The sequence below is a fragment of the Sinohyriopsis cumingii genome, chromosome 3, assembly GCF_028554795.1.
Source record: "Sinohyriopsis cumingii isolate HCF-2022 chromosome 3, ASM2855479v2, whole genome shotgun sequence".
NCBI lineage: Eukaryota > Metazoa > Mollusca > Bivalvia > Unionida > Unionidae > Sinohyriopsis > Sinohyriopsis cumingii.
In genome coordinates, this window is record NC_142963.1 from 21,483,142 (window position 1) to 21,498,857 (window position 15,716).

Sequence of the window (15,716 nt, forward strand, 5' to 3'; positions counted from 1 at the left end):
GAACATCTATTTGCTTGCTGGCTAGTGTATTCAAAGTAGTATGGTATAAAAACTAGGCGAAATGGTGAACCAAGAGATAATTTAAACATTTAAATGTTCTTGCAGTTGAAATAGGTCATAATTTTTATTTTTAATGAACACTGTTACTGACCACCGTAAAATTGTTTTATCCTACATCTCTCTCTTTTCTCTTTCCTTTATTCATTTTGGCTGTAACTATAACCATCATTCATAGGTATTTTCACTTGCTAGCTGAAGCACAGTAACATGGACAGTTATACAGACAAAAACAAATGGAATGATGATTATTAATATTGTTATAATTATTATTATTATTTTATTATTATTATTATTCTCTGCAGCTGCTCAGAATAGTAAACTCAGATCTATTAATGGGTCTTTGTAAAAATGGAACATTAGCAGAATTCATCACAAAAGTTGGAACAAATTCATCCATCGCAGATGATCTTGAAAAAATTATTTGTGTTTATCCGGAACCATTTTGGCAGGCATTGCAGAATAGGACAGATGCTAATATTCTCCAACAGCAGGTATGATACTAATATTGAACAGTTTCGTTTTAAGTGCAGTTAAAGTAACTCACATCTGTTAGCATTTTTCTGTCCTTGATTAAGTTTTTACTCTAGTTTAATTTAGCTTTACCCCATGCAGCACCATGTACTACTGCCTGTGCCTTTGGATCCTTTAATAAAGGTTGTAAAACCTATATGTATTAATAAAATCAATTACGTTTGCCAACAATAAAAAGATGAGAATGTAAACATACCTTGCTTTGGGATAATCAAGGAATATGCAGTTCAAGAGAAATATGATTATTAGGCCAGAGACCATATCTGATATTATTACAGAACCCCACCACACTTTAGAAGAAGGCATAACCTCTGTAATCTAGAATAGTGATTCCCAAACTTTTTGGGGCCATTGCCACCTTGATTATCCTCAGCGCCCCCTACTTTACCCCATAAATAGTATTATGCAGCATTAGCACCTTGCCTTGGTAATCCCACCGTCCCACAGGGGGTGGTACCACCCACTTTGGGAACCACTGATTTAGAATATCAGTGTCTTAATGATCAAAGAATGATGATTATGGACATTTTATTGAACTCATATAATCAGCCAGGTTATAATGGTAACAAGCTGAAACATTATTGCACATTTAGACTTAGAGAAATGGCAACAACCGTAATTGTTAGGTTCAGAATTCAGTCTAATATTACAAATTAATGAGTATGGAATCTATATTTGTTTATATTAAACACATAGTTTGGAGTCTATATTTGTTTATGTCAAAGACATTTGAGAATTCTCCTCAGTATAGACAATTTTGAAAGATGTATGATAGCAGATATAAATATATGTGATTCTCATTCAGATAGTGATACTGTACAAACTTTATATGTGATTCTCATTCAGATAGTGATACTGTACAAACTTTGGTTTCCACTAAAAAAAGAATGATACTGAAGATATTTACAAAAAAAATGGAACATAACTTGCAGCTTCCAGTTGATAACCCATCTCAATGTTTCAGTCTTTCAGCATGAGATAACCAGTATCTGCCTCCTAGCCATTGTCACCACCAACATCAGCACAGGTTATACAACAACTCATTGAGTACCATGACACTGCAACCAATATTATCTCCACAGCTAAAATTGGTGACCCCTCATAACATGGCAAAAACCAGATCTACAATTGAAGGTTTCGCTCCCATAAAGTGGATATCTCCCTTATAACGCTTACCCTGTTGCAAAGTTGCTATCTACCTAGAGTCTAAAAGAATCCTGGCTTTGGTACAATCCACAGCCAATGAGCTCAAGATATTGCGGTTTTCTCATTGCAAGCACTTTGCTTAGCATATTCAAATATTGTAGAATGTAAATAGATCACTCTCATGTAACAATCTATGTGGAATTTAAATCCAAGCACATTTTAGATCAGATATAATGCCAAACATTAAGTATAAACAATTCTGTGACACTGATTCTGAATGCTGATATCTCAAAGTTCCAGAGGAGATCATACTTCTTTGTTATTCTCTAACTCAAAGCATTTGAAAGTAAACATTGTTTAAATTGGAAATATTTGCTTTTTGTTTCCATATTGTTTATGTTTCAAAAATATACAGTTGCCTGCACTTGTTCTGTCATTGATATTTCACGATTCCTGGCCAATGAATTTGTACTTTTACTTGACAGTTTTGGTATAATTGATACCATCATTTAGAACACAAGTGTTTCAGAATTTTGAACTTTGGTGACCATGTTAACCAGGCCAATTAAGCAGCAAATGACATAAATACAATTTTCATGACTATAATTTTCTTCATTCATGAAAAATGTACTTTTAAATGATCATGGTTCTGTAGTGTTTTTTTTTTACTGTATGATGTGCTGAGGTGGGCAACAACACTTTCCAAGGTTTGACCGATGCTATCAATTCAATTTAACAAATGTATATATATATATTTGATCATATATTTAAAGTTTTGTTTCACTATTTACATCTGTAATTGAAATATTTTTTTCCTTATGTAGGGAACTGAAATATTACTGTTTATGATTTTAGAAAAGCCTGTCTTGTAAACTAAATTGACAGTTTTTATAATATAAAGTTTCCACAATTACAGTATAAGTTTGGGATTAGACAATTCTTAAAAATAAAATTTGATAAAATTCTATTTAAGTCAGAGATTTCCTTTTCTTAAAACTAAATTGTCATAATTCTAGGAGAAGCTGGGGACATGTATATTTTTCTAAAGTTTTCCAGTTTCACTACAAGCCAATTCTTTGCTTTGTCAAGAAAATTTGCTAGATTGCTATTAAAAGCTGAAGAATTACTTACTTTTGTACATGTTTCCATAATTTTCATAAAGGTGGAGAATGATTGGTTTTATTAATCTGAATTACAATTTTATTAAAGGTTGTGGGTTGGCTTCTTTCTTTAAAATGAGCCAAAATTCTATTGAACGTTATTAAACTTCCCATGGTTCACTTAGCATGTGGGAACTGGCTTATCATTAAGGATATGCCTTCATAGGAAAACTACAATATTGTACCTCATTCCAACATAAATGAAACACAAAAAGGCCATATTCATGTCTCAATTAATGAATGTACATCATTCCTTTGGTTTTTGCATTTTACTATATGTATATAAAAGTCACAGTTTAATTGCCAATTTACTTTCAGGAATTGTATGAGAAGTTATAGACCTAGTCATTTTAGTGTTACGCCAAAATATTTTCTTACTTGGAACAAATTATTTTGACAAAGGTTTATATGCATTATTTTGCTGATGTTACTGTTTTGATTCACTTTAAATCGATATTTTTAAATAACATACAATATTTTTTACAGCTGATCAAAATTTGGAATAACACCGACATGGGAGCTCCAGACTGGGTTTCGCTTAGTAAAACCATAGAGGAATTTTCAACTCTCATGTCTGGGCTGTTGAGCAACCCAGTATATGTGGATGACACAATAATGAATCTCCTGGACTTTAACATGTCTCTGGAGTCTGCCATGCTCTTTTTCCATGATCCATCGAGGTAAGAACATGACCTGTCATTACCAGCAATTTAAGTATCTAAGGTATTGATACTGAATAATCATTCTGAATTTTTAGAATAAGTATAGCAGATAAATTGATTGATAGAGAGATTTTTTTTGATAGTTCATTATGAGATTTTGAAATATATCAGTGTAGCAAAATGATATTATCATGGTGGCAATACTACGTTTATCGTCGCAGTAAACATATCACTTCTGGATCTAATTTCTTTATCCATTTAGGAAATATATCTGCCCTTATATATAGTCTTAAACCCTGCATTTCTATAATTAGGCCTATTCCAATTTTCTTCTTTTCATTCTCTCTCTTCCACTATTCCTCTCTCTCCCAATAGAGATCAATAGATATTAAAACATGTCAAGAATGGTGACCGTCGTCGAGAATACTCTTATGTAATCATTGATAAGGCGCTCTCATGAATGAATACAAATGAACCACATACAACAAAAATCAGGCTTAAGTATTATCTTTTTTTTATTTTTCCCCATGAAGAAAAATTCTTGAATACATTTAGTAATAAAATTGCTGAATAAGCCATTTACCAATCAACTCAATCATAATGATGCATTCAAGCAGAGGAGAAATCAGACATTTATCAGTGTAAACATAATAAAGTAACAATCTAAATGGAGAAAAAAAATAAACAAAAATAGTGGCAATAATCCTTACAAACAAATTCATGATAATTACTGTATCAATCAGATAAATGTTAATGTAAATACAAATCTCTTCATTTTGCATGATAATATTCATTAATGTGACAAAAAAAACAATTCAAACAGTATGTACAATCTAAATTAGTAAAAGGTAGCTCTACTAAAATTATTACAAAATTTTGAAACTGCATTTCCTCGCTAATCATATTAACACATAATTGAGAAACAAATCCATGGAAATTAAAGGATTATGCCTTTTATATATACATATAAACTTGTGACAACACAATATTTCCACTTTAATCATGAAATATTTTCTGATACCTTCACAAACGAGGTACATATCCTCAATATATAGTATGTGGGTTTATGGATATTACGGTATGTGTTCATGAATGTATATATTTATGTATCGTTACTTTTCTTAGGTCTTAAACTTAGCAACCGCAAGAAGCAAAATCAAAACATTTTGTAAAAATAATTTAATTCTCTATGTTACTAAGTGAAAATATAAGAGAAACTTACAGCATTGTGAATTGAATCCCAAATAATCATAAGTGTTATTCGTAAGACCAAATGTATGGAATGTTCCAAATGAATTCCAATTAATCATGAATGTGCTAATGTACCAGTAGTATTGATGGATGACAATGATCTAATCCAGAATGTCATTGAATGAGTCTTCAATAATCCCAAAACAGTGTTTTAACCCAAAAGTCAATGGGCACTTTGTGATTCCAATAAATAATTTAAATAAATTATTCCTCTCAAACTTTATTAGAACACAACAAAAGGTAATTCCACAGACTGATATTAAAACAGGAAAGAATAGTGTTTACCTAGTTCTAAATAAATAGACTGTCATCTGACTCATGATGAAAAATAATGCCTTAGATGAGGCTCATTTCCATTGGAAAATTCCATCAAATATTGTCAACAAGTCCACTTCTATAACATTCTAAGGGTGTGTTCAAGGCTAGGTCCTGAACTCAAATTCAAACAAATATCATAAAAACATGAGAATAGTACAGTAGGCAAAGACTTTACCCCCAATCATGGACAAAGGTCAAGCACACAATGTAAATTAAATACACACAACATTATGTAAATATGTATGTACGTATATGTAAATATTGTTTTAATTGTTGGCCTATGGAACCTTGCAGAGTTACTTATTACACCTATTGGCTTGCTTTTATTCAATTTTCCACTCACCACAACTAAACCAACCCCTAGAAACACACACACACTCGCACGCACACACACACACACACACAAACACAAACACACACACACACACACACACATATATATATATATATATATATATATATATATATATATATATATATATATATATATATATATATATATATATATATATATATATATATATATATATATATATATATATATATATATATATTTGTACTATTTACAGGATATTTGATGCCCTCTCACAGTTTGGTTCTGTGCTAAATTATACCTGGCTCAATCCAGTCATAATGCCATTTGATGCATCCATCAGAGCTATGATGGGATTTCTCAAAGAATTTCAAGGTATATGACAGAACGAAATGAAAAGGTATTAATTAGAAATGATCCACTTTTACATATCTTGGAAGCAGTATATTGTCTTTATATATGCAACGTTCATTTTTCTCCAGATTCTCAGTTCATTTTAACTGAATATAGTTGCAGTGTAGCGAAAACTGAGCGAAAAATAAAATATCTTCATATTTATGTGTATAGTAATGTTGCTGTATGCAACCTGACACTTAACAATTTATGTTTACTTGGTATAAATTAAGAAATACAATCATTGTAAGCAGTTTCAGCATTCATTGTGTTAGAGAAACAGTTTTGCCATTAGAATGTACAGCATTAATTTAATAAACAAAAGCATGAAGTACCATATCCATCAATTTTCAGCCTCTGGCAAGTCATTGGAGGAGCTACTGATGGACCCTTACACCCTGTCTAAGCTTATGCTGACGTTAACATCATTTGATGACCAGTTAAGGATATTTGCAGATTCATACACAAAATCTATTGTAAGTTTCTTCACACAACTTTTCTTGCATATCAGCTTAAGAACCATTAGGTCTTTATTGGACTTGTAAACTTGTCCCTGTTTTCTTTATGTTATAAAAGAAAAAGATCATGTAGAAGTTAAAACTTTTAATTTGTGATGACTTTATTCCCTGTGCTCGTGGAATGAATGCCTTCGCACACTTTTTGACAGTGTGGACAATGATAGGAATGTTTGCCACTGTAACATATCTTGATGTCTTCAATGATGATTCTTAGTTTTTTTCTTGAATTACCTATTATTGCACTTTTTTCTAAAAATACAGTGTTAGATACTTGTTAATCAAATACTACCTGTCCCGAATGCCTTATTATTTGTGATTTTTTATATAAATCTGTCTCTGTTATGTGAACAAGAAAGCGTCCAATCAAATAATCTTTATTTAAAGTTGGTACATATACCGTGATTATATAAAACACAAATCTGTTGAACTTTGCTTCTCTCTAAGAAGCTCTAATCAAGACCTGGTTTGGAAAGGAGAACCGTCATGCCAATACTACATGTCTAACCAGTTGAATTAAGTTAATGATTTGTGTAATCCATTGGATGCAGAAAATAGTCCTACTTGAGATATAATCATGCTTTTTGGAGAAAGCATCAGTGTACCCTTTACCATGCCCAGTGATGCCTTTTGCTTATTACACTGTAAAATTAGAATAACATTGTAAATGTTAAAGGTAATTTCATGAATGCCACCTGCACTATTGTTATATTACAACAAGTATATTACTGAAACAGCAAATTAAATTGATGCAAAAGGCAAGTTATGCTTTTAATAGAACAATGAAATTGGTATGTAATTAAATACTTATTTATTTATAAAGGTGACTTTATTGCATATTTTGCATATATTGAGTACATACAGTGTGACCCCGCTATAGTGTGCTCCATTATAACACGAATTTGGATATAATGCGGTTGTGACATGGCTTCCAAAATTTCATATACATGTATTTTTCTTGTGCAAAAAAATATCTTAAAAAGTACGAAAAAACGTAAAAAGTTGCTTATCATTTTGGGGAAGAGATTGCGTATGAATTATACAAGAAGATCGTGGCTTGGCTCCTGAAATTTTATATGTATTTTTCTAGTACACAAAAAAGTATTTTTTTTTTCTTCTTAAAAGTAAGAAGAAAAAAAAACACATAAAAAGTTTATTCTGGGATCGTGTAGGTCTTCGCCAATGTCGCAAACTTGGATTGTTTTTCCTTATTGGCTGCAAAACATACCATGTGGCTTTTTTATTTGTTGGCAACATTGTTGGCTGTTTAAACTTTTATATACAACCATTGGTTTGGAGTGCAGAAATTCAGAGGCCCCATGAAAGGAAGCCGCAAACTGGATATAAAATGCACTGAAATTTATCATTTGTCACATAAACAAATTCTTTGTCCATACTGACAAACCATCTAAACAGTGCATTGTTATATCATAATCCGCTTATCTTGACACCTACCATGAGTTCTGTATGTTGTGAAATATCTGATTATTTGTTGTTGTTGACATTTCTGGTAACGGAGATCAACCGGATGAGGCATTGTTTCGTAATCTGTCTTTCATCGGATTTTTGGTCGCTTGCTAGTAATTAATATATTTACAAAGACTGACATTTGTATGTGGATGGTAAGTAAAATTCCTCTTTGTTTCACTCAGAATTAAATTCTTCAGAATGCTCACGTTTTCTGTAATAATCCCTGTCATCAGAACACCTGCGTCTCTATCGTCCGTTGACCCTTTGTTAATTTTCAGATGCATGCATGGAAGGCAGCATCACACTGCTACAACAAATGTAAAAAAAAAATTTAAAAAAAAAAAAACTCTTACATATTGGTTTATTCAGTAGGCATTGAGGGACAGTAACTAGAATAGTCTAAACGATGGCCAATTCCTTTTTAAAAATGTACCCAGATAAAATAGTTTGCTGAAATTTCAAAGGAAACAGATTACCTTTGAAGCACCGCCTGTTATGAAAACGTGCTCAGCAAATGGAAAAAATACCAGTCTCAATCATGCAATACAATTATTTGATGTTGCCACCACAATAAGAAATGGGCATTTGTTTGGTTCTCCAAAGCTGTCCCTTAGCGGTGACTTCAATAGCGCATGCAGCCTTCATCAAAGAAAGCTGACTACAATCTTTCAATAACGGCAAAGAACTTTTCTTCAAAGAAGCCAGTACCAAACTTAAATAAAAGTGATAGAATTTGATGGATTTTTGCATTTTCCAATGTGACTGGAACACGTTAACTGTGCTGTGAAAGTTTCCTTTTTGTAGGGAAAAAGTTTATGCCAACGGTGGCTTAAAACACAAACTAACTTTTACCGACTTGGAATGTACTTTAAAGTAAATGTGCTTCGTCATTCGTTACGTGATTGTGCTATGTTTTTCCACTGAATTCAGACCAATATGACCTGTTACAAAATTAATGAATATTTTAAAGCTGTGTGTGCATATTTTCAATGGAATCACTTGTATTGTGGATTCAATGTATATGATGAGGTTCGCAGGTGAGTACATGGTCTTGATACTCTATTCATGCTATACGTTAGACATTTATATGTAAACAGGATTCACGTATACGTACCAATTCATGGTTCTCTAAATAAAGTAAACTATTATATTATTATGTCTTCTCTGTTTTCGCTACAGGTGTATTTCTCATTTAATATGCATCAATTCAAGATGGTAACTGTGCCGATGAAGCATGTATTTTACCGCCTGCATTTATTACCCACACCCCCCCACGAATTTTTTTGTTTTTGGGGGGGTACATTTTCTTCAGCTAACTGACTTGGTTGCATATAACATGGTTCGGTATATAACGCGGTTGGGTTTTATGGCTCCCAACTACCGTGTTATAGTGGGGTCACACTGTATATGGATGACGTATGCATACAAAGTTCTTTGTAGTTGTAATTCTCTGTCTAAATCACAACATATGATGTGAGAATAGACAAAGTTTCAACAAATTATATTGTATTTTCAGCTTGAAATTGCAGGAGGAATAGATTTTTACCAGAGACTGGTTTGCAATGAGACCTCATTGAATATGGTGGCTGAAAGGTCCTCCCCACTTAGTATGCATATATCTGTGCTTAGTAAAGCCTTGTGTCAACATAATGCCTCTGATTGGTACAACAACTTATTAGCTGCCGGGTTTTCTCAGACAGACATTATGAAATTCTTCATCCAGGTATGTATGTAGGTAGGCAGGTAGGTAGGTATATATGTATGCATACATCTACCATAAAAAAGGTAAAATGTGTAGACCATCAGAGCTGAGTCTTCATCTCTTGTATAATGTTCCACTTAAAAGAGTGTCAAATAATATAAATAGTAAACTAGACATTGCAGAATCCGTTTAGAGATATATTGAAAAATGCATGTCTAAGACAACTGACAAAAGTATGGATTTTCATTGCAAAAATGAAACTGACACTATAACTTTTACATTAATCGCATTATCTTCTACTCAAATTCTATTATAGATATAGATAACGTAAAACAAATCTTTCAGCATGGAATTAACAAAGGTACCACTTTGGGGATGAATTGCAACAAAATGTGTACTACACTTGATTCCAAACATTTGAGTATTCTTATATCTTCACTCTACCTCTTTTTGATAATTTTTAATCCAGATGCTAGCATATCTTTCGACTAAAGAATTATGTTGCTTAGGGTCTAACTTGCCTGTTCTAGTTAGAAAAATTACCATGCTTAATAGCAAACTTTTCTGCGTACCAAAGTTGTTGCAGTTAATGGTTTCCTATATATGATGCAACAAAAAAATTAAAATAGTTATTGATGTCATATGCAAGTATTTATATGGCATTCATTGTATTAAAAATGTTCAAATGACCCTTTAAAATCATGATCACGAATTTGTATTTATTTTGACCGCTTAATTTATGCTACAACCATTTACAATTATTCTACAATTTTAGCTCGTAGAAAGCAATTCAACACTTGCATCAGAGAAGTTGATGGCTCCACCTTCCTGGAAGGACTTTGTGAATCTAGTCAAAAAGTTAGCGGATATGCTAAGTGGAAGTCAGCTTGGAAATCTGTCCAATGTATTATATATGGATATGACTTGGGTGGATTATCTCCAGCTTAACATGATTAACAACTCTCTATCCAGGTACGACATAGCAAATATAAAAACAATACGGCCAGATTTAATGTTTTTGCTATAGAAAAATTATATCACATCTTGTCTACACTGATAATATTGTCAGTCATTTACCTTCATCAGATGATACCTATGTCTTTCACTATATTTTCTTGCATAATTTATAAGGTGATATGGATGCTAACAGGTAATTAAGTATGGGAAATTATTATTAAAATTATTGTAAACCATCTTCATGATACTAACTTACATGAGGAAACAATACCCACCATGTTTTACATGAAAGCTTTCTGAAGTCAAACAAACATGTGGCACATTTATTGTCTTGTTCGTCAACTTGTGATATACTTTAATACAGTTTAAAATTAGTAAATAAAACAAACTTACTAGCTTTAATCATAGGTATTTGTTTAGATATAATCAAAGTGAAAATGATAGGAAAGCCTGATATCTGGGGTCCCTTTAAACCTAAATGTAGCCTCTACTGTATTCTAAGTGCTTTCCCTGATGGGACCTTCCAAGATAAAATGTTATCTAATATGTTGCAAATAAATCTTGAGCCCACTGATGTAATTTAGCATTTTCATTTTGAAACTCATTAAAGACTTGGTAAATTATTAACAATCTGTTATGGCTTCATTTGTAGGTCCCTCCACCTTATTAAGATTATGTTTAATTTTATTAAAGCTATAAATCATGTGTGCAAAGCAAAGCAAGTGACTTATGAATAGGAAGAGTCTCAGCATTTCGTTGGTAACCAATATTAGTACTCAGTCGTATTGCCTGAATAAACTTTCTTGTTCTCACACTGATTTGATAATGCATCATTGGCTAAATATGTCAAGCTATGCATATGCAATTGTTTGATAGTTAAGTTCATCTAGGCGTTTAGTAACTTCTAAAAGCCCCAAGCACAATGTTTTCACCGTAAATGAACTGAGATCATTATATTACATATTAATAACTTTATTCAAAAGAGTTGGTAGCCGCTGATTTTCTGATACAGATTGTTTTCCGTAATTGTGACACATCCACACTACTATCATACAAACCAATTACAAAGCTAGTAGCTACATTTTTCACTGAATAATATCTAACAGACTGATGCCTCTCCAAGGTCATTTACTTGTTTAACTTTAATAGAGAAACAGGGATATTTTGAAGCATCCTGAAAACAAAACTATTCCATGAACCCAAACAATCGTCCTGAAGGATTGCGATGAAATACACAATTCAGTCTCAGGAACAATATTAAATGTATAAGCAATCATTTAATATTTTGGGATATGGTGGGTGTTATGTATATTTAATTTACATTAATTATTAGTTATTTGTTTATTTCATTACATGCTACTGTAATGTAGCATTGTATGTTGTACTTGACCTTGTCCAAAAGTGAGTTCATTTCTGCTTGACCCAAATTGACTTTTTTATTCTATGCAAACAACTAATACATGGCTAAATTATTCTCTATGTGTATAGGTTTAAAATCAGAATTAATATTAATGGAGGTAAATATGCTTACTTGGGTCTAGGTCTACGTTTTGGAATTTCCTTAGTGTATCTTACAGAATCCAGGTTATGGTTTTTATTTTGTAAACATTAGGATCATTTTAGAAGATTATTTTCCATTATGGAATAATAAAATTTAATAGAAAATGCTTATTGTGACCTGAAGACAAGTAGAGAACTATATAATCTTGTAACTGAGAGGATCTTTTCAGTCATGTTTAAGATCTAGCAGTATCAAATTGTATTATATGTTGTGTCCAGTATTTCATTTTGGGCTGGACATTTTATTTCTTCAAATTGTTGAATTCAAATGATTATTTTATCTGGAAATAAGAAGTGCTCTGATAAAATTCATTGACAGAGATACTCACTGGCATTTATAGTGAATTCAGACCTGGAATTATATTACTTTGATTCAACAAAATACTGATGACACATCAACACTCTATAAATTATCACAGACAAATCATCTCCTTAACTTTTTGGATTTATTCTGGATTTCTACTGAATTTTATTCAGGACTTTAGATTATTAGGACTTGTGACAGTAATTCTTGGATGTTGTTTTTTCTCATTTTCACTTTGTTTTCTAGGAAACTAAATTATTTGTTGAAATTGACAAAGCTTGTTGTCTTTCACTCTTTTCTGTTACTTATTTTAAGAGCATAGACTCGTAACATTGGTGAGATGTAAAATAAATATTATATAAAGATGAGCTTGTTAGGTAAGAGGAATTTAGATCACTGCAAATTATTTTAGTCCAGCTACCTGCCAAAAGTGCATTTAAAAATGAATTTCAAATTATTATTTCAGTTTTTTCAACATCTTAAATCTGATTGAGTCTGGAACCAAGATGGCCGATACAGTCACGATGCTGGATGACTTACAGGGCTTCTTTAAAATGTTTGGTGCTATTGAGCAATATGTCAACAAGCAACTGGATATAGTATCAGGTAAATTTTACAGTTGCAACGCAGATGCTTGTCTTTTGTTTTACCAAGGCTTCATTTATATTTTAATTTGGACTTTACATCAACTTTTCAGATAAAATAATGAGAAAAATTGTTCTTGTTCTGTTTTGAATTGATTTCGGTTGTTTTTACATGTTTGGAATACTTTCAATTTAGTATCCTGTGTTTCCAGATATTATAATTATAATAATTACACACACAGAGACACAAGATCACACACTTGTGTCCATTTATGAATCAATATTACTCTTAGATAATAACTAATTAATTAATAATTAGTGCCATTTAATACATTGAATTTTCTAAGTACACATTATTTTCCTTTCTAGCAATGGGATGGAATGTGCCTCTTAGCATATTACTTCCAAACTCGACTCTTATTGCTCAACTATTAACAGATGCAATTGGAGCACAATCGGCAGCCGCACTCCTTACAGCAACAATCCAGCCTGAGAAGGTAATACTTGATTTTATGCATTCACATCATGCATATTGCACAAGAAGGTCTGTATATTTTGCGTATTTGCTAACCTCCTTGTTGGTGTGTTTGAATGATATTATAGAAACTTCAATATGATTTTCTTTTCCTTAAATACAAATAAATATTTATGCTATATGTGGTATGACTATATTCATTATTCTCAGAAAATCACATTTTTAGCTTTGAAGTTGATTTTGGTCATAGTGATAATTGATATAAGCATCTTACAAAAGCCTAGTGTTTACAAAACTTCATTGAAAAATCATGAGTAGCATAGTTTTATTCCATCTTATTTATAAATCTTTGTAAGCTAAAGTTATATGGGCTTAACAGTTTAATTGTTTTTTTCTCTTACAGTTTGTCATCCTAGCATTGTCAAATAACTGGAAAAATGTAGTTTGCAATGAGACAGAATTTTCACGAACATTCATCTTCCCAGTTGGAATTAATATTTCATCTTTGCAAAAAGACCTATGTGAAAATACTCTCTCTCATGAGAGTGCGATTGCAGAACTTCTGCAAAAAGTGGATATGACACAAGTCCTCTCAGAGGTAAGATGTCATTTGAAGATTTTTTTAAAAATTCATTATTCTTCAGTTATTTTATCTCTAGTTTTCATTTATTTATTTACATTCTTCAACTTATGTTATATACTGATATATTGCCAGCAACACTAAATCTGATGGAGGGGGTGGCAATGCTGTTGAAATAACTGTCATGGGTATTATTGTAATGAAAAGAAACATTCCTTAACAATTTGTATTATATAACCAGCAAAAAACAAAATAAATCAAGAACTTTACATTCTACATCAGACATGTTCAGCTAATAGATTAATTTGTTTTAGGCTGCTTTGCTTCAATACTTTATGAAAAATAATATATGGAATCAAGAATAAATGAGATATTTTCTAAAATCTAGAAAATAGCTAATGTTTGACACAGAGCAGTTATTTTATGGAAGTAAGTGTGAGATATGTAATTTTAGAAAGGTTAAAAGTGCATATATTCTTTTAGAATGATCTACATGTATATTTCATGTTACCCTTCTGATTTAAAGACAAATATAAGATCAATTTAAATGGAATCAATTTAAATGGAATCTAAGCAAATACAGCTGACTTCAAGTATAAGCTTGGTTTCATTGATTTAATTTAATTGGGCATCAGCTTCCTGTGTTTGAAGGCGGAATAAAAATAAGAGAAGAGGCGAAATGCACAAGGGGACTTCAATCTCTCTGATACTTTGATACAGCAATTGAACATTCAAATATGTTTCTGTCCTGTTTTAGGATAGGTAATATTGAGGCTAAATGTGCCTCCTTCTATATGTAAAGAAAAAGTCAATATATTTTATATGGGCTTCTGACATAGCTGTGAGAGGGAATGCATTGAAATCATGTGAAGGTACTTATGCATATGAAAAGGGGATAGTCCATAATGAATGCATGTTTTGAAATCAGACTAGTTCTGCTGATATCAGATTGGAATAAATGGCAGTGTGATCTGTGTTGCACATTTAAAGAGATTATGAACACATTCAGCTAGGTTTTACTGATGAATAGTTTGTGATCCAGAAATATCTTGGTATCTTTTTAAGCGGAAACATCAACAGCTTATATTTGTGAAAAACTGACAATATTATTAAATCCCTGAAAAATCCTTTATCCCTATGAACATAATGGATAATACATCTCCTAGTTACTTTTGGTTTGTATGTATGGATGGATGGATCAAGATGTAAGGTCAATTAAAGAGTGCAAATGCACATATTTTTCTCCAATTATATATTATTGGCTACAAATCCTAAATGACTGAATATTATCTATTCTTTTTACAGCTGAATAACTGGATATCATTGAAATCCAATATATCATCCAGTAATGGCACAAATACCTGGGATGATATCCGTCACCAAACTGTCATCCTTGTCGAAAACATACGCCTCTTACTTGAAAAGGGATCATCTAATTTTAGTAAATGGTTGGAACCTATCCTGTTAGCCCTTGATCAGTTAAACAACCCCAACATTAACTCGTAAGCATCCTCTGAATATAGAATTACCGTTTAACGTGTTGTATTCATTCTTGCAAAAAAACACATTTTTATTTTTGCCTTGTTCCATTTCAACTGTTTGTTGCATGAAATAAATATACAGTTGTATTTCTGAATACACAGAACAGACTTCAGTAGAAGTAATGGTGGATTCACTTGAGTAATTTTATCACTAAGTTAATTTTAAATTGACAAATAACAGAAATATTCATCAT

The 15,716-nt window shown here is 31.8% G+C and overlaps 1 protein-coding gene across 2 annotated transcripts in view; it reads left to right on the forward strand.

Moving 5' to 3' along the window:
* LOC149802520 (uncharacterized) overlaps positions 1-15,716 on the forward strand; it is a 176,557-nt gene that overhangs the window by 92,034 nt on the left and 68,807 nt on the right. For both annotated transcript variants that reach the window (XM_089951759.1, XM_089951760.1), the window contains exons 40-49: positions 363-551; positions 3,384-3,577; positions 5,698-5,816; positions 6,189-6,310; positions 9,336-9,542; positions 10,297-10,493; positions 12,809-12,948; positions 13,296-13,423; positions 13,805-13,999; positions 15,287-15,483. In XM_089951759.1, coding sequence (XP_089807885.1) covers positions 363-551; positions 3,384-3,577; positions 5,698-5,816; positions 6,189-6,310; positions 9,336-9,542; positions 10,297-10,493; positions 12,809-12,948; positions 13,296-13,423; positions 13,805-13,999; positions 15,287-15,483 — 1,688 coding nt within the window. The remainder of the gene's footprint in view (positions 1-362; positions 552-3,383; positions 3,578-5,697; positions 5,817-6,188; positions 6,311-9,335; positions 9,543-10,296; positions 10,494-12,808; positions 12,949-13,295; positions 13,424-13,804; positions 14,000-15,286; positions 15,484-15,716) is intronic.